General features: G+C 37.3%; 1 protein-coding gene across 1 annotated transcript in view; it reads right to left on the bottom strand.

The window, feature by feature from the left end:
• LOC120528790 (meiosis 1 associated protein) overlaps positions 1-21,421 on the bottom strand; it is a 131,513-nt gene that overhangs the window by 101,284 nt on the left and 8,808 nt on the right. The window contains exon 2 of the mRNA XM_039752918.1: positions 12,791-12,977. Coding sequence (XP_039608852.1) covers positions 12,791-12,977 — 187 coding nt within the window. The remainder of the gene's footprint in view (positions 1-12,790; positions 12,978-21,421) is intronic.

Genomic DNA, 21,421 nt, shown 5'->3' with positions numbered 1-21,421 from the left:
GTGTGTTCAGACCAAAGCATGTAGCCCTAAGGGAAAAAACTCCTTAACCATCAACAGTCAGTCAACTGTCAGATCAGTCTTATGAACATGGAAGGAAGGATCTTCAGTTTTTGTAGAATAACAATTTCATCGACACCTCAGTGTCACCAGGTGCAGATAGCCAAAAATGCCTTTGGGTCAGTTCACATAAGATATCCAGTTCTGCATCACAACACAGGACAGTAACACCACCTGGCACAAGCTTGAGTTTGGCATAATGGCCGTTGCAATCTCTTTTCTCTGTCTTTCACCATGGCGATGGAAACAATCACTGCGCCACCGTGTTCCCATGTTTAATAACATACTTTAACTCCTATCATCATGAAAATGATAAAGTATACATCTCAGTATTTTAATTATTCAGAGAGCTGTAATATCATGAATGTAATGGATTTTGTGTCCTGTCAGAGGAAGAGAAAGCTCGTTTAAGAAGCACATAGTGATTCATACACATACTGCACATAGAAGATCAAATACAAAACAAAGCATTTAACATGCTACTTTAGCTACGATGGGATTTGAGAAACTAATAAATCAAACGATTTTAAGATGAAGTTTATGATGTTCTACTTTAAATGACAAAATAAACTACATGATTAAAGTGGAAATTTAGAGATTAAAGTTGACATTTCGTGCTTTTTCTTCACTGTGTGCCTTTTTTTCTCTTTACCATAATAAGGTTTCATATGACACTCAGACGGTGGGCTATGACTCACCTTTTCACGGCTACTTTGATATCTGACAACTTCTTTTTATTTCGGGCACTGTGCAAATTTGTAAACTTGAGCTTTCGTGTTTCTCAGACACACTATGTCACTCAATCAACTTCCTTTTGTTGTTTATACCACTGTTTAAACCAACAAATTGTACGTTTTTCCTTGCCTCCACTTGGTATTCGCTGAAATTCTTCTATTTCTCCCTGTGCTTTTGCCATTGCCTTTTCACAGAATGCTAAGCTTAAGAGCTATTTATATTGATTTGCATATTCAAAGAGGCGTAATTCTGGGAGGAGACGGGGCAGGACAGCAGGTGCGTGCACGTGCATTACTTTTCACGCTGACCGGAATTTATGTAGTGGAACAATGTGGAAGGTGGTGTCCGCACAGATTTATGCATCTGGATTTTTTTGTGTGTACGCACATTTCCATTTCTGTCTGTATGCCATGTTATAGTGTGAATTCTTCGCACGCCGTTATGCATGAGGCCCCAGGACCTTGAAGGGCAAGTCCATCATGGCAGAGGGGGACTTGGTTTGGTACCAACACCATCCAAATGGCAAAAGTCTACATCAAATGAATGCTGGTATTTGGTGGTAGAGGAGGTGCACCACCAGGAGGAAGCAGCCAAATGTGCCAGAGCAGTCTCCCAAGCCCAGTAAGGCCAGTTTTATACTTCACGTGACGCATGCTGCAGCGGACGCTCCTGGTAGCAAGCATTGTACTATTTATACTTGTGCACGTACTTTACATAAATCTAGAGGAATCCACCAGGTGGCAGTGCAAGATATCACGGTGGTAACAGGTTCAGATTCGCTGTGTTGTGAATTGCCTGGAACGCCCATTAAATTCCGATGACACCTTACTGCAATATCTCTAAAAAGGATGTTTAATGATTAAATCCATCAATCAAGGGATGTGCCCATTCCAGCTAGCATTGGGCATGAGGCAGAAACAATCCCTAGACGACGCATCAGCTCATCGCAAGGTGAATACAAGCACTCACATACACTAGCGTCATTTTAGTGTCACCAAATCTGCATATCTTTGGAAGGAAACCAGAGCACACTGTGGAAACCCAGAAGGAAAACATGCAAACTCCAGGCAGAGAATACCAGTGACGTGACTCCCTGCGATACAGCAGTGCTACTGCTCCACCACCGTGTCACCCCATATTTGTAATTATTAACAGTGTTCATATTTAAACAAAATTAATGATTTATCTGTAAAATGTAACATACATACTTTAATGCATTTCATCATAAAAGTGATAAAGTGTAAATCTTAGGATTCTAAATGTGCAGAGAGTTGGAATATTATACATTTAATGTGTTCTGTGTGGCGAACTATTGCTGTCAGGTCCAGAGGAAGCCCCAGAAAAAAAAGATGGCATAGAAGATGGTATGTGAAACTTTTAAAATGTATCGTGTCATTACGATCGGGAATATGCGATACTTAAATATAAAAGCACCACAAATGCATTTGTATGTCGCCATTTTGCTTCATCAAACCATTCATCAAACATCGAAGTCCGCACATCGATCTCGTAGGATCCGCAAATCGGCATTCTGTCACATGTAGATAGTAAACAGAGACTCTGACATCACATTCCAACTTTTATCACACTGCGCCCCCCGGTTTTTTGCTGGTACTGCAACTCGCGCACGCGTCAAATTAACTTCTGAGGACCTGCTCAGAGGAAGAATCAAATGAACGCTGGGAACATGTGGCACCCATAATGCGGGCGCGTATGTGTTCTGAGCGTGAAGTTTAAATGAGCCCTAAGGCTGCTGGATGTGGTAGGATGACATAGAACAACATCAAATCACTTGGGGCAAGCTGTGGAACATGGAAATAAACAGGCTAAGTTTCATCATCAGAGCCACATATAATGTGCTGCCCTCGCCAACAAACCTAAATCTTTGGCATGTAGAGGATCCAGCCTGTCAGTGTGCAGCCTTGGCAACCGTCAAACACATCCTAGTGGGTTGTAGGAGCAACTTAACAAAAGTGGCGTCACCAACTACTGCGGATCTTGGCCTTAGCTCTAGAGGACAAGAGAGCGATAACCAACGCCATCCCCCTAAGTTACATCCTTTATCTGGGAAGAGGAAAAGCAGACGACCAAGCCCTCACTTCCTGACTCATCCCAACTGAATACAGCCAGGGATTTGGACATGCGCATCGACCTAAATCAGAGACTCATGTTCCCATCTGAAATTGCATTTACCAAACTGCGCTCAGACTTGGTCCTTTCGTCTAACTCCTGTGAGAGTGTCTTTATCGTTGAGCAGATAGACTCTTGGGAGGATGTCAATAATGATACATGTGAAAGAAAAAAAGGTGTGGTATGCCAAAATCACAGCTTAGGCAGAGGAGTGAGGCTAGAATGTAAAGGTGCACCCAGTGGAGGTGAGCTGCAGGGGATTTGTAGCTAGTTCCACCACAAAGAATGCCATTGAGGAACTCAACACTGTCGCCAAAAGAAGCACAGTCACTGGTTATGAGTAAAGCAAAAGGAGACAGTATCAGCTACCAAATGACCACTTAGTAACAATTACGACACATACCCAGGTCTGATGAGCCTATGGTGGGCCTGCCTCCGTTGAGGGTGTCTTGTGGTAAAGACCAAAACACCCTATGAGTCAAGGGTACACAACACAACATGATCTGTTGTACTGCTGGAAACAACACTAAGTGGTCATCATCAATATCACTACAAGAAAGGAGACATCTTTAACCCCACTCAAGGCAAGTACTGTGCTGAATCGTTAGGGTGTGTAGTACCTAGTCATATCAAACAACCTATAAAAGAAGTCTTTGTTCTGTTGTCGGCAAATTATCTCACACAAGTGGTCAAACTTTGACATTGTTTTTGCCTGTATTTTATTCCCAAATTAGTCAAAGAATTAGACTGACCATAACATACTATTCAAATATGCGTTACATGTTCTTTGATCAAATTTTTGTTGTAATACTAATAAGGTACTGTTACTTTTGTTTTTAAAAACGCAACAAACAATACAAATTTAGAATCTGCTGATTAGACTGCAAGAATTAAGTGTACTACTTCAGTGGCCCAGTTAACAGCACATCTCTGAAATTATGTGCTTCCTTCCATCAACACATTTCATGTTATATGATTGGTGAAATTTGCCTTATGGTTCAAAATATTAACAAATGGATGGCCAATGTGGATGTTTTGAAATACTAAATATACAGTCATATGAAAAAGTTTGGGAACCCCTCTTTGGATTTTTGTTTATCATTGGCTGAGCTTTCAAAGTAACACCTTCCATTTAATATATGACATGCCTTATGGAAACAGTAGTATTTCAGCAGTGACATTACGTTTATTGGATTAACAGAAAATAAGCAATATGCATCATAACAAAATTAGACAGGTGCACAAATTTGGGCAACCCAACAGGCATATTACATCAATACTTAGTTGAGCCTCCTTTTGCAAATATAACAGCCTCTAGATACCTCCTATGGCCTTTGATGAGTGTCTGGATTCTGGATGGAAGATTTTTGACCATTCTTCCATACAAAATCTCACAAGTTCAGTTAAATTTGATGGCTGCCAAGCACGGACAGCCTGCTCCAAATCATCTCATAGATTTTCGATGATATTCAAGTCAGGGGACTGTGACGGCCATTCCAGAACATTGTACTTCTCCCTGTGCATGAATGCCTTTGTAGATTTTGAACTGTGTTTAGGGTCATTGTCTTGTTGGAATATCCAACCCCTGTGTAACTTCAACTTTGTGACTGATGCTTGAACATTATCCTGAAGAATGAGTTGATATTTGGTTGAATTCATCCGACCCTCGACTTTAACAAGGGCCCCAGTCCCTAAACTAGCCACATATCCCCACAGCATGATGGAACCTCCACCAAATTTGACAGTAGGTACAGGTGTTTGTCTTGGACTACGGTGTTCTTCTTCCGCCATGCAAAGCGCTTTTTGTTATGACCAAATAACTCAATTTTTGTCTCATCATTCCTGTAGCCGCCGATGTATAAGGCGGTCAGGCACGGGTAAGAAGCGTGTCAAAGAAATCTCACAGTCCAAAAGTTCGTTTTAAAATATTTAGTGAAAGTTAAAAGCAAATAATTCACACAAGAATAAAAAGAAAAATAGTTATACACATAGAATAAAAGGCAAAAAAAAGGAAAAAATGTATCTTCTATAAATTTAACTTTTCTTGAGAAGCTTTGGTTATTTCTATACTTAAAGGTTCTTAATTTCTTCTTCTGTATGCCTTAAACATACGGTTCAACACTTAAATCTTTTATTTTATAAGTTACTTCATACTCAAATGGCCTGTAGGCCGTGAACACATCTCTATACTATATGGCTTAACATAGACATGTGCCCAGGCACGAACGTCACATAGAAAATGTAATTTCGCGCAAGCATCCATATATATTTTAACACCTGTTGTGTTACACAGCACAAACAAGAACACAGTTAAAAACCGTATGCTTCAGTACCTTACACAGGGCGAGGCTAAACACTAACAGAAGAACACTGTTTACTCAAAACTGTCAGAAAATGACAGGAAAATATCAACTCAATTCTATTCATGGGGGTTATAGGAACCTCCCATATTTTATGCATTATCATCTAATAAATATTCATACATTTTATAGAACTAGGAAAATGTCTCTTACAATTCCAAAGCACTTTGTTCCAAAATGAATCTGGCTTGTCTAAATGAGCATTTGCGTACAACAAGCGACTGTTTGTGGCGTGAGTGCAGAATGTGCTTCTTTCTCATCACCCTGCCATACAGATGTTCTTTGTGCAAATTGCGCTGAATTGTAGAACGATGTACAGATCCACCATTTGCAGCAAGATGACCTCCAAAGACCTGCAAGAACATCTGTGGGTTGTCTGTAACCATTATCACAATCTGGCGCATATGCCACTCCTGTATTTTTCTTGGCCTGTCAGAGTTTAACAGGAACTGTGCCTGTGGCCTTCCATTCCTGAATACATTCCTTACGGTTGAAACTGACAGTTTAAACCTCTGAGACAGCTTTATGTAGCCTTCCCCTAAGCCATGATACTGAACAATCTTTGTTTTCAGATCTTTTGAGAGTTGCTTTGAGGATCCCGTGCTGCCACTCTTCAGAGGAGAGTCAAAGGGAAGCAGAACTTGCAATTGACCACCTTAAATACCTTTTCTCATGATTGGACACACCTGTCTATGAAGTTCAAGGCTTAATGAGCTAATCCAACCAATTTGGTGTTCAAGTAATCAGTACTGTGCAGTTACATGCATTTTTCACAGCCAGGTGAAGTAACGGGGTCTGCTGGAGCCAATATCCTGGGCAGGGTGCCAACCCACCGCAGGACACACACAAACACACCCACACACCAAGAGCCAATTTAGAAGCCAATCCACCTAACCTGCATGTCTTTGGACTTGGGAGGAAACGGGCGCCGGAGGAAACCCACGCGACACGGGAGAACATTCACAGGCCGAAGTTTTTCACCATGCGCCACCCACCGCGCCTTCATTTAATTTCATACAACTAAATACTGCTTCACTAAAAATCGTTGTTTGGAAAACACCCCAGTACTCAGCTGTTCCTAGGAAAGGAAAGACATACCACTGTTATCTTTTTTTGCTGAAAGTAAAGTAAATTATTATGCAGGCTGAGAGGAATTCCCAAATGTTTTCATATGACTGTATTTGGTTTTAAAATGCCATATAAATGGATTTGTGAAATGTTGGTACCCTCACCAAAGTTGGATTCTGTCTTGCGGTCAGAACAGCCAGCATAATCATTGACTTTAGGCAACCCTAAACATAATACATCAGTCAGAAAATTGATGGTTGCATGGACAACTGTAGCCAAGTAATAAGAATAAATGTGAAGGATGAGACTATGTGTGGTGCTGTATTATAAAGTGAACAATTTTGCCACCCATTCAACTCACTCAGCTGACAGATGATTGCTCACTTCATCACACTCTCAAAGCAAGCACAATTGTGTATTTTTTTTCTCAACTAATTCTATAATGCCATAAAAGTGGCAATAATGAAAGTCTTTTCTGCCTTAAAAGCAAAGTGGGACTTTCTGCATGGTTTATAACTTGGTAAAGAAGGAATTTTTTAATTTCAGGCTGAACACCAACAAACCCATGCATGAATTCAATTCCTCAATTTGTTATGGTTATGCTTATGTTATGGTTTGATACTCCACAACCATGGCTACACTTTTCCTTCCTTTTTGTTTTTTTTTTCTTTCTATTTCATTATTATGGCCTGTCACACACGTGCGACTAGGGGCGAGCTGAAGGGACCAAGTGAAGGTAATTACCCGCCAGGCCAGGGGGTGGCGGGGTGCTCTAAACCCTTCTCTGTTATTTCTGCAGATCAAATACGGGAAAACCTACCTGATCTCACGTCACTTCCTGTTCCAGCACCCAGAACCACTTCCTGTCCCGCACCCAGACGTCACTTCCTGTCCCGGCACCCAGACTGACATCACTTCCGGGTTACAAGATATAAAAGCCTCCATCTTTGCTACCTCAAACAGTTCATTGTGGAACTCGAACAAACAACATCACTGTCACCAAAATAATCCTTTGCAGCTAGGAATAATATACGGGTGGCTGCCCCAACCTTTTGAAAGTGTTGAGACTCGTTCTTTTACAGGCCCTTTAAGTGGTTATATTTTTCCTTCCTTTCCAATTAAGATTAGAGCTTAAGGAAGGCTCTAATTCTGACTCATTCTTAGGTGCTGATGCCAAATATTACTGCTGTCACCTGAGGTCAAAAAAAAGGTGTTTTGTGCTCCTTTCCTTGTATATTAAGCTCCTCTAAGGACCAGGAGTCCTAAGCACTAAAAAAGCTCCAAAGCATGTAGTCCTTATCACTTACAATAATGCTCAATAAAGGGAGATATCACCATTAAACCTGGGTAAGTAACAAGGGCAAGCATTAAACTCTTTAGAAATTAAAATATTTATTCTTCACAAAAAATATTCCAAACACAATGAAACTCCATGGAGCACAAAGGCAGTGGAATTGCCTGAAACAATGGTAATCCAAGTCAAACAAAGTTTCAATACAGAATTCAAATAGAGAGGTCGAAAAACAGCAATAGGGTCAAAGCCCAAAATCTACAGGCAAAGGACAGCAAACCACAAATAACTCACCAAGTCCAGAGCAAATTCACAATGAACCACCTGGACCTGTGGAAGACACTCCAGATTTACAGGATGGAAGGCACTGACTGTCAAGTGGCCTTGCCTCTTGGGAGACCACTTACAAAACACATGGAACTTAAAGCCAGCTTTTATACATAGACAAAACCAAAAATAATAAAAGAAATTAATAAAAGAAACAAAAAACATTAATTTGAAGGAGCCCTGTCTGAAACATGACATCTGAGGTTTTCCTTTTTGTATCTCTGTTTTTGATTTTGTTTATATAGCTTATAGATTTGGATTTCTGATTTGATTTTTAGTGTTCAGGACTGGAGCATAGGTTTTTTTAATCTTATTTTGGTTATAACTTACTCTGGTTTTTTCTGTTATTGGTTTTTTGTCCAAGGTTTTCTAGTTCTTTTGGTTCTTGGCCTTAAGCTATTTAATTAGAATTTAGTACTCTTCCCCACATAGTTTTGCCTCACTTCATCTTTATACTGATTCTTCATGTTTGTTGGGGTAGTTACTATAACTGTTTTGATTGTATAATTCATCAGATACTCTGTATTGCTCTAAGAAGCATGGGTGTACCAAAACATCTGGTCGTTCTTACGCACAGCCTCTAAAATAACCAAGAAGCAGAAGCTCAAATGGAACGATGGTAAACAGAAAGGTTCAAAAATCGGTAGGGGCATACTTTCTTCATATCTGTTTAATTTATACACTGAAAAGATAAACAGGGAAGCAGGGCTATATGAAGAAAAATGAGGCATGAAAACTGGTGGAAGACTCGTCAAAAATTTTCACTAAGGTGATAATGCTACCATACTCGCTGAAAGAGAGGATGATTTGAGATATCTGCTTACCAAGATCATAGAACATAGCTTGAAAATCAGTTTGCATTTTAACATGAAGAAAACAAAGCTCTTCACAACTATGAAACTGGAAAACTTTACACTCGATGGCAAGTAACAGACAGTAGTATAACTTCAGCCTACTCTGATCAATAATCAAGAACAAAGTGACTAACCGCCAAGATATGTTTCGACAAAATGCTCGAAGTAGAACTGCCATGAACAGTTTGACAAAAGTCTTAAGTGCAGGGATGTGCTCTTCACAAAAAATTCCAACTCGTTCAAGCCCTGGTATTCTCAATAATGTCATACAGATTATACAGTGAAGAAGATGGACAAGAAGAAAACTGAGGCATTTGAACTGTGCTGATGGAGTGGAATCCTGGGCATACCTTACATGGGTATTGCACTCGCTCAAACCAAAGATATCATTGGAAGCTCAAAGGAAGTGGAGATAACAGCCGCTGGAAAAGGCCATGATACTTAGAAAAGAGGAAGATCAACGCAAAAAAGAAAGACATGCAGCACGGTGGATGGAAACATATATCACAGATATGGATGCCAAAATATCAAGTTTTAGCTTAATAACAGAAGACCAGCTGCTTTTCAAGGCAACCATCCATAGAGAAGCAATGCATTGATATTGACTCAATGGCCTCTAACTACCTAACATCATAAAGGAATCAATAAAATAATGAAAACATTATGTCTTCTACCAGTCCTTTAGTATTGACTTGAATGTTATTTTCAGTTACGGTCCATAAATGGGGCCCTGATGCCTGTGTGAAAGTTGCAGCTTGGTGCTTGGTTCTTATCTACCAAAGAATTTAATGAAATTGTTACTGTATAAAGACAGAGCTGGTAAAAAAAAATAACTAAAGAATCTACTTGATGTTGAAAATAAAGGAAATAAAATAATTTTTCTTTCAATATACAATAACACAACGCTGTTTACATAATGATGAATGGCACCAGGTTTTAATCAATGAATTACTGTTTTAAGTAGTGGCATTAATAATATGCTCGATCAAAGGGTACAATGCAAAGCAAATAACATTACAATTACAGTCCCAAACTGAAAAATTAATGAGCAACTCCAAAACAAAATAATTAGCAGTTTAAGCCTAAGCAAGAAAGCAGTAATAGTAAACTTTATGAAATGCTTGAAAAGGACATGGTAATACGAATAGAGAGTACTGCACTATAGAAAAGATGATTTAAAATACAGAATATATAGTGTAGTAAAATATGGTTGAGTTTGTTTTATTTAATACCATATGAAGTGCTGCAAAATGATAAAGGTCAGTAATGTCCTTAAATTCATTTTAACTACTATAATTCATACAGCCTAACAAATAGGCCTCAGTACATCTCCAAAAACTATAATCCACAAAACTCTGAGAATGATTGCCAAGAATTTTGTACTTAAACTTTAGGACAGCTATATATCTGGTATCAAGACTTCTCAGTTAAAAGACAGCTTTACACAAACAATGCAGACAAGCATTTTGGGATATTGATACAGACAGCTACAGTATATAAGTTAGTCATACTTTCATTCAAGACATTAGAAATGATTTGAAGATACTTTTATAGATTACTATATATTGTCCAAAATGCAAGCTTAAGTGAAATTAAATCACTACTTTGAATTTCATATACACATCTCATATTAATGTCATTTAAAAACTTGTTCTCTGGAAATAAAAGTAGTTTAACTATGTAATAATAAAGACAGATTACAGGAGCCTTGTTGTGTGGTAACCATTTACATTCAGAAAGCAAAACTATAAGCAAAACGTTTACCTGTGTGCAGAAAGAGTGGTTTACATAACTTTAAAGAAAAGTGTATCATTCACCAGGAGCAAAGCCTGGGAAATGAGAGTGAATTCAATATTAATGGAAGAAGCAACACTTCGGAGAACCTACCAAGGGGTAAATGAAAATCCAAAAAAAGACTATACATTCAAAAGATGAAACAGGAGAAACAGTCCATGTGTTAACAATACTTCATCCAGTTTACGTGCAAAGCTTATGAAAAACATTTCTATTTGAAATTTGGTAAAATGCGTAACCTTATTTTTGAAGGAGGTATAAAAAGACACTGTGGCTCAATGAATTGAGAACTAGCATACATACAAATGGCTTGAACAACTGCACAATTAATAAGTAGCACTGTGTTTACAATGAAGCATAGCCAGACAAAGGCGGAAATTTAGAAAAATGTAAAGTCCCCCCCACCCCCTCAAAAAAACACTTCTGGATTGGAGAATGATAAAAAGAGAAAATACCAAATAACAGGCTTGTATAACAGATAATACCAAATAATAACAAATGGAAGGCAATACATAGTGATGGAAGTTAACCATCACTCCTTCCAGTAGGGATGATCCAATCGACCGGCCTCTGATTTTCACTAAAAAAAGACTCACTCAGCGATCGGTAAATGGTCCGATCACAAAATCTGATCTTTCAAGCCCCAGCTTTTCTAAGCTTTACAATAATTTGTTGCAGTGTTCCTTTACGCAAGGTATTACTGTAGTTCTGCCAAACCTGCATCTCTTTTGCTTTATTTTTTTGGAAGCAAACTTCCTTCAGTGTAAACAAAAAGCAGTCTAGGCTTGTTTTACCAGAGAGCTTAGCCTTCACGTTAAAGAAATTGGAGTAATAAACTGAGAAAAAGGAATCACAGAAGTTGTCCTGTGTAATTAGACAAAATGGCAAGAAAAATTAATGAATTCAGACCTTTTTATTTTGTCCTTTAAATTAAAAAGGACATTGTTTCAGTTTGGACACTGACTTTAAGTGCAACAGCTTACATTTTTAATTGGAAAAAGAAAAGATAAAGACGAATTTGAAATTGCTGCTTCATAAACAAGAGGCATGTTAGCTTAACAGCAAAATGCATCTTTTACTTATAAACCTGTTAAGCATGTTAGTTTTGTGTCTCCGTGATAAAGAACGTATGAATATTTGAAACATTTGCAACTTTTTAAAAGATTTGTACTGTGTTTATTATTTGTTGGGGTGTGTCATAAAGTATATGTTTTGGTATGAAACAAGTACTACATAAATTATAATGATAATCCATAATATGAATGTCTAGCTAATACACTGAGGAAAGAAAAAAAAAGAAAGAAAAAAAAACACCTTTATAAATATAGTAAATGTATATTTTAAACGGGAAAAAAGCTGGAGTGCATTTATTGATTAAAAATTATTAAAACCATTTACATTTAAGCAGTGTTTAATTGCCAAAATAAATTAATTGATTGTGTGAATGCTTTTGCTGGCAGCCTTGCGTACAGGGCAGGAAACCAGGGGCCCCTGAGCACAGAGATAGTTACAAAGACACCTAAATCAGTATATCCCAGCCACTTTTGAATCATAGGGAGCTGTTGTTGGCTGATAAGCATATGGGACTTGTTCATGATATAATCGCACACCCACTTTATCCCTACGACACCACTGCAGGTATGGATACAGCCTTGTATGACATTTTATCTTGTTTCTAATCACACTCTCTGAACCTATTGCCACTGTTCAATAGCATTTCACTTTTGTAACTGCATTCATCTCTCCCTTCTGTGGATGATGTTGATGGCTCAGTCTATTCCTTTGGTATGGGGGTTGTTTGTAATGTTGGTGGATTGGAGTGTTGGTATGGGGCGTAGTGAGGATTATACCATGAACATCTCAGCTGAAAATGTTATTTTTTTCTCAAAAATTTGTCTACCCCTGTAATTTAGAGCCAATTTAAACCAATATGCATAAATGGTTCCACAATATAAAACTGAATGTTCACAGCATTTCTGTAATCAGAAAATAAATACACAAAAAAATTCACTTTGAAACTTAGGAAAATTAAACCAGAGTTAGGAAGGATGCTTTTTGTACCAAGTCACTTAACATTTTTATTTTATTCTTCTATACCTTCCATTGCATTTGGCTAAGACACTTTTTTGTACAACTGCAGTATAAACACTATTAAACATTTCTTAAGTTCTCACCATCAGTGTCTTCAACTTCTCCAGACAATATCGGAGGACTCCCGTTCATATCCATTAGCGGACGAGTAGAGGTATTGGACAAATGGACTACCTGAAGTTTACGGAGACTAACAAGGTCAGTATCCTGGAGTCCTTCTTTCAACTGCTTCACAATTTGCTTGCCAGGCTGACTGGTCAACAATGTTATCTATATGAAACAAACATGGCAGTAAAATATGTATGTAATTCAATATTGGCATATTTAAAACTACATAAATACATAAAATATATCGCTTTCAACATTATTACAGACAGCCAAAATGTTAAGAAATTTATTTTCAAATATTCATCTGGAAGACACAATGTTCGTCGTTTTCATTTATCGCTCCAGTACAGGAACTAAAGCCTATCTTGACAACACTGGGAGTATGGAAAGAACAACCCTGGATGAAACTTGTTTCATTATTGGGCATGCACATACATGCACAAACACACAGAGCTAATTAAGAAGCCTCCAATTAAAGTAATACATGTCTTTGGTAAGAGGGAGTTTATTTAACTCAGATAAAAAAAAAAAAAACAATGAACAAGGAATGAATTTGAAAATTCAACATAACAATTAAAAACAGATCAGAACTAAGTATCCAAGGCTCTAACGTGGCTAGGCTAACCACAAAACCATCATGCCACCTATATATTTTATACATAAAAAAGTTTGATGAGAACAAGGCATACAGGTTAGTGAAAGTCAGCAACATTTTCTAACAATACTGCAAAATTTACTCATAACCAAGTTCCACCTGTGCCCCATTTTATTTTCAACAAAATGTTCAAAACTTGGTTAACTGAGGGTTGTAAAGTATCTAGTTCCCAGAAAGGGGCAGGTGCACCACTGTGTCTGGTTGTGGACTAGCCCCCATTTCAAAGATTGACAATGTTAGTCATTGATCTGTGAAATTTTCAATGCATCAAGACAGTCTCCTGCTCTGTTATCTTGTACATAATTAGATTAATATAGTAGTCAATTTATGCATCAATGTCATATGTAGGCATATTTATTTGCTATAAACAATCTACTTAAAAATTGTTTTAATCGAAAAGTTAAATACAGTGTACAATAAGGTATGTAAATGAATGATACTCTCAGAATAGTGCTTTTGAATTGAAGACCCATTTCTCCTCTTCATTTGCTCTTCATTTACTGTTTAACCATGTTTTTACAAAAAGACACAAGTGACTTGCACATTGTGAGAATACAAATCGATAAATGACGTGGATTGTGTCACGTAAGTAATTTGACATTTTTTTTTACAGGAATGCTTTAATATTGGTGGTAGTTGTTCAGTATAGGCTCTCACTGAAGCCAGCTGTATTATAAATTTTAAATTAGTGATCTCTGTTCTCGATGAAAACATGACATTATTTCTTTTTTACAATCTCTACAAACACAAGGTAAGTAACAAATTTTAAGCGGAGTATTGATTTAAATCATTAGCTTAATAAATTCTAAGTCTATGCTTAAAAAGAAGGAAATATCAGTAGTAACTGCAGTTTAATTAAATAAATAAAACAAATTACAATTAAAACATTTGTATGAGCATGACTAATTGCAATAAAAATGGATGGCATAAAAAAAGAAAACTGTTTTATCAGCTCTCAAAAATAGACTGTAGTGCCATAGCCAGTGCTCAAGCTACTTTAAATCCAAGGTTGCATGAGTGTTTATGCATAGCAAGAAAAGAGAGTTACTGGTGTGATGGAGACCTCTTGCGGCACCTGTGGTCCCAAGCAGGTCTTTGCTGCCGGACTACATCTCCCAGCATTCTCTGCTGGTCCCCAAATGGGCACTGATACAGAGGGCTGCTGCAATTTAGTGTTCTGGTGGAATAACACATCCCCTGAAGTGTCTTCTGGTGAGCTATTCGACATCCACTCCAACCATTACTTCCGAGCCTGGCTCCTTCCTTTCTCCTGGTCGGGATGCCCATCTGCCTGCTCAGAGCCTCCCATCCAGGTAAGGAACCATCCCCTTCTCTGGTCAGGATGCCCGTCCAACCCCTGAGGCATTTACACTGGTTACAAAAAAGCAAAAGTATTAAAAGGTACTGCCGAATAAAAAGATTCAGATATTTAGCCACACTGTCAAATTAAAACTAACATATAGATACAATGTAAGATAGGGCCACATCATGCAGCTCTTTGAACTTTCACAAGCAAATTACATGACTTATACTTTTGTTTGCCAGGGGATGTCTTCATTGCTAAGTCAGAGTAGTATCTGCTGGAATTCCATCATTTAAATAAGTAGCTTCAGTATCAGCGTTGGGAAGCCCAAAAAAAGGGAAGGCCTGCCATGGTCACAAAATCACATTCTAGTATGGCTAAGGGAGCTCTTTTTCTAAGGACAGAGAGCTACCATCCATCCATCAATCCATTATACAACCCGCTATATCCTAACTACAGGGTCACGGGGGTCTGCTGGAGCCAATCCCAGCCAACACAGGGCGCAAGGCAGGAAACAAACTCTGGACAGGGCTCCAGCCCTAAGAGAGAAATTTAATGAGTCCATTGAGTTTGACTACATCTGTTATCTTTCTACTTCACACACTAGTTCACTCTACTTCAGTTCAAAAGAAGTTGCTTTCCACATTTCAAGAACCTATTCCCATTGCCAAGGATATGCATAGCTAAATACACAGTACAATCTACATTATGTTCATCAAATGACTGCCTCCTGGAGTGGGTACCTGTCTAATTTATGGAATGCATTGTGTCTGTTCAGTAGACCACTATGCCACAAGTAACCCTCCAGAAAAAGCTTTAAAGGTCAAAAAGGCACACAATCTATTCTACTATATCAAGGTCTCAAGGAGCAAAAGCAAGTACAGCATACACTATGATTATATATATTTTAATTCTGGCAAGATGAAACTTTGGGATTGTATTCCTCACAAAATATTTTACTGGTTTCTTAAACTAAAGGTCAGTTTGCCTTTATTAATAAAAAAAGTATGCAAAGATGAACGAGAAAGAAAGAGCAAAATAGCTAGACAGAACCCACAGCTTTGATGTGGGTTGTGCTGGTTTCAATCTCACGTTTGCCTGAAGAACTTCCTGTTTGCCTACTAAACATGTGTACATGGTTTTGATTATCAGAGTTTTCATTTTGATTAGCCAAAGAGTTGAGTGCTGTTACAGAATCTGCATTAGACAGATTGTGTCTAATCCTGCATGCAATCTTAACGTTTCTCTTAAACATGATTCAGTTCCGATTGTGATTAAGGATGTGCAATACAAACAATGCACTGCACGTCACTTGAAATACTGTGTATGGTTTGTGTGATCCACAGAGATTTTTCACAGTAAGAAGGCTGAATTCACTTCAAACATATCTGGATTACAATTAAGTATGGTATATAGGATTAATTAACATTTTTCAGTACAGTGCAATTCTATTAATATATAAGGCATATCCAATTACTGTTAGAGGTAAACAGCTTAAGAAAGACCACTAAGATCATCTTGTTTCTTATTGTGTAAACTGTCTACTGTATATCTGAACTTAACATTTTATATTAACCTGAAACTAATAGTGAAGTAAAATTATTTTTTATAAATGTTAATTTAGTAGCACTAGTTTTTTAAAATAAACTCATAGTATCTTTTCAAAGGTCTAAAAAGAACAAGGAAAACCCTTCTAAAACTATTAAGAGATATTTCTGAGCCCAGAGTTCTCAGCTTAGCAATCAGCTACCAGGTTCTGTTAACCTCTAATATCCATGTCTGGAACGGCTACTGCCAGTTAAACATATAGCAAAACAGTTTTAGTTATGAAGTTGGGGCACCAAGTAACAATATTCTGGTTTCCATTAAAGCAAAAATGAAGTACAACAACATTTATTTATATAGCACATTTTCATACAAAAAATGTAGCACAAAGTGCTTTACATAATGAAGAATAGAAAAATAAAAGACAGTAAGAAAATAAAATAAGTCAACATTAAGTAACATAGAATAAGAGTAAGGTCCTATGGCCAGGGAGGACAGAAAAAAAAAAAACTCCAGATGGCTGGAGAAAAAAATAAAATACAATAAGTTAGAAGGTTTTGAATCATTGCAAAAAAGAAAAAACATACACAAAAAAATACTGAAAAACAACAAAAAAAAATGTAAAAATGGAATTGAGTCTGAGTTGTTTGTGCAAAACTAACTTTTGTTGTGATGTAACTGTATCCAATTTTTTAATGTTAAATCCAGAAATATGATCATATACATCTAACACTTCTCAACCTAAAATAAATTAATTAGTTCTATAATGAATCCCAGTTTAAGAATTAATACGAAGAATTTCAAGATTAATAATAAAATGAGTTCAATAACAAAAAGGCACAGAAAATTTAGTACAAATGTTCGAAACATTTTCTTCAGAAAGAAAACCATAGATTTGTGGAATAAATTTTACAAAAAGTGTGGTGAATAATAACACTTTGGAGACTGTCAAACTTCAGATTGAAGATATTTGACAAAAGTTGGTTGAATGGGGAATAAGCTATTTGGGATAATTGGCCTGTTAAAACTGTTCTTATGAAAAAAAATACACAATCCCCAACCACACACTAGGGCCAATATTACCTAACCTGCATGTCTTTGAACTATGGGAGGTAACAAGACCACCACACAGACACAGGAAGAAATGCATACTCAACACAGGGAGGAACCGCAACACAAACCCTAGCCTTCATACTGCAAGGCAGCAGTGTAACCACTACACCACCGTGCAGTTCAATTGCCAATTAACTTGGCACACACATCTTTTGGTGTAATTAATGTAGCGAGAACACAAATTCCACATAAACAAGGAACAATTAGGAATTCATCACAATATGATGGATTTGTGATGCTGGAAAGCTAACCACTGTGACACCATGCATGGATGCTGTCCGAAAATCTGACAATATAAGATGGTTTCTGGCAAAGGTTTTATTAAGTTTAAACAGCACTTGATTAACAATTAGAAGTATGCTTTTCCAAAGGGAAAACAAATGAGACCTACAGGAACCAAGTATATTGCAGAACATGATGTCATTTTAATTTAGTGTTGCAAGCAGGACTGAAGTGTGTTGTGTGTTTAAGAAAGTAGAAGCAGGAAAATAAATAAAAAACACTTTGGACTGTGGGTAGGAGGGGGATTAATCTACATAAATAAAGCTGTACTATCATCTGTCGGTCTTAAATTTTTTTTGGCTTCATTTGAGGTTATTTATCCATTTTGAACACTAAGGACATCATTTCAACCCTCAGATCACATCTTTCTCTGTATGTTTTTTGATTTTCATGAAATTTTCCGTGTAGGTTGCGTTGCTCCAACTTAAAACACAAGCTACAGTTTATGGTATTTAAAAAATGTCACTGGGGTTCAATTGGATGAGGCAAAAACTCAAAAAATGTGCAGAACAAACAGTTGAGTCCATCTTAAAGATTTTGTATATATAATAAATCTGAACCAATTTCAAACATTTCATTGGAAAGGGTGATTGTGATGTTCATGCAATTTAACATACAGACTTAATGGAGTTTCAAGAATTTCACATTTATAGAAGCCAGAGACAAAAATTAAATTCTACCTCAAACTTTTCACCAAGCATTAATTACCATCTTCACTATGAAAAATAAGGACTTTTTACAATGTGCGTCATACAGACCAATCTCACTTCTGAGTAACGATGTTAAGATACTGTCCAAAGTTCTAGCTAGAAGGATGTAGAAAGTGTTTTCTATGGAAATATCACAAGATCAGACTGGATTTATTAAAGGCAGACACTTAGCTTCCAATCTTTGACACCTGTAATTTTGCTGATTTGAATGCATGTAACTACTAAATGCTAATTACTTACAACACCAAATAGGTTGGATTAGCTCGTTAAGCCTTGAACTTCATAGACAGGTGTGTCCAATCATTAGAAAAGGTATTTAAGGTGGTCAATTGCAAGTTTTGCTTCCCTTTGACTCTCCTCTGAAGAGTGACAGCACGGGATCCTCAAAGCAACTCTCAAAAGATCTGAAAACAAAGATTGTTCATATCATGGTTTAGGGGAAGGCTACAAAAAGCTATCTCAGAGGTTTAAACTGTCAGTTTCAACTGTAAGGAATGTAATCAGAAAATGGAAGGCCATAGGCACAGTTCCTGTTAAACCAAGGTATGACAGGCCAAGAAAAATACAGGAATGGCATATGTGCAGGATTGTGAGAATGGTTACAGACAACCCACAGATCACCTCCAAAGACCTGCAAGAACATCTTGCTGCAGATGGTGTATCTGTACATCGTTCTACAATTCAGCGCAATTTGCACAAAGAACATCTGTATGGCAGGGTGATGAGAAAGAAGCCCTTTCTGCACTCACGCCACAAACAGAGTCGCTTGTTGTATGCAAATGCTCATTCAGACAAGCCAGATTCATTTTGGAACAAAGTGCTTTGGACTGATGAGACAAAAATTGAGTTATTTGGTCTTAACAAAAAGCGCTTTGAAGAACACTGCATTCCAAGAAAAACACCAGCTACCTACTGTCAAATCTGGTGGAGGTTCCATTATGCTGTGGGGCTGTGTGGCTAGTTTAGGGACTGGGGCCCTTGTTAAAGTCAAGGGTCGGATAAATTCAACCCAATATCAACAAATTCTTCAGGATAATGTTCAAGCACCAGTCACAAAGTTGAAGTTATGCAGGGGTTGGATATTCCAACAAGACAATGACCCAAAACAAAGTTCAAAATCTACAAAAGTATTCATGCAGAGGGAGAAGTACAATGTTCTGGAATGGCCGTCACAGTCCCCTGACTTGAATATCATCAAAATCTATGGGATGATTTGAAACAGGCAGCCCATTTCAGCAGCCATCAAATTTAACTGAACTGGTGAGATTTTGTATGGAAGAATGGTCAAAAATACCTCCATCCAGAATGCAGACACTCATCAAAGTCTATAGGAGGCGTCTAGAGGCTGTTATATTTGCAAAAGGAAGCTCAACTACTGTAAGTATTGATGTCATATCTCTGTTGGGTTGCCCAAATTTTGCACCCAATTTTGTTATGATGCATATTGCATATTTTCTGTTAATCCAATAAACTTAATGTCACTGCTGAAATACTACTGTTTTCATAAGGCATGTCATATATTAAAAGGAAATTGCAACTTTGAAAGCTCAGCCAATGATAAACAAAAATCCAAAGAATTAAGAGGGGTTCCCAAACTTTTTTCATATGACTGTATATGCTTTTAAATCCAAATCATATTATGTGATATCATCTACTGTTAAAGTCTGCTCTGTACTTATAATATTTTTAATTTACTATTATACTGTACTGAGGATTACTTATGTTTTGTTCTGTGTATTGTATGGTATTGACCCCCTTCTCTTTGACACCCACTGCACACCCAACGTACCTAGAAAGGGGTCTCTCTTGGAACTGCCTTTCACAAGGTTTCTTCCATTTTTTTCCCTTCTAGGGATTTTTTTAGGAGTTTTTCCTTATCTTCTTAGAGTGTCAAGGCTGGGGTGCTGTCAAGAGGCTGGGCCTGTTAAAGCCCACTGCAGCACTTGTGTGATTTTGGGCTATACAAAAATAAATTGTATTGTATTGTATGCAAGTACACCATTTGGAACCATTGCAAACGATGTAAATCATAAAACAGTACAATATATACTTATATACCTGAATTATGATTTGTGATTAGGGCAGTAATGAATCAAGAGTTTTAGCTTTCCTTTTCAAAAATGTGAAAATTCATGAAATTGTAAAATTTTGAAGAAAGAAACAAAACAAAACTTGTATTTGCTAATATTTCATATTATTGTGACAAAACAAACCAGGTTTTGAACTTATGTATATTACTTACATGTCTCTATGGTACTTATCTTCAATCTAAGATTTGAGTACATACTGAGGTATATCGAATATGATATTATGTAAAAATAACTGCACTATCAATGTAAATCCATATCACACAACTCTACATACCTTAAGGATGTGATTATTCAGCAAGTCATTCAGATTAAATTAACCATAGTAAATAATGAAATATAAAGATACTAGCCAACGCCTGCCATAGCATACGGCGGGTAAGAATACGAACGGAAAACGGTGAGAAAGGAATTCATAATTCAAGAAGAAAGAAATACTTCTTGAAAAATGCAGTTGTGAATAGGTGTTTTGCTTCAGACAACAGATAATGAGTCGAAAGATCTAACCGTAGAAAAAGCCAGGTACAACAATAGTTTTGTTACAAGTATCTTGGACTTCCTGGAAATGTGGATGGTAATATGATCATTTTGTCTACATGTACGTTGTTATTTTCAGCCTTTGCTTGCAGTGCGTCTGATAGTCCTTTGTATTGTTCCACACACAGATCTTGTTGATGAAATCTGAGAAAGCTGAGACGGGCGCCCTTTGTTTTAACATACACATCTACAACGTACTGTTGGAATAGTTTGCCGCTGGAGTGCAAAATACTAAATGTATTCCTCATTGATATCTGTACGCGTAAAATTGGCATTGAGTAAGTCTGATTCGGTTTGTGGTTCTTTTATCGGGAACATGTTGTAAATCTTTGTGCCAGCCAATGTCTCCATAAGGGAATAAAAGTGGGTAAACC

This window comes from Polypterus senegalus, chromosome 4 (assembly GCF_016835505.1).
Source record: "Polypterus senegalus isolate Bchr_013 chromosome 4, ASM1683550v1, whole genome shotgun sequence".
Taxonomy (NCBI): domain Eukaryota; kingdom Metazoa; phylum Chordata; class Cladistia; order Polypteriformes; family Polypteridae; genus Polypterus; species Polypterus senegalus.
Note: the sequence above shows the minus strand (reverse complement) of the source record. Positions and strands in the feature narration are given on the sequence as shown.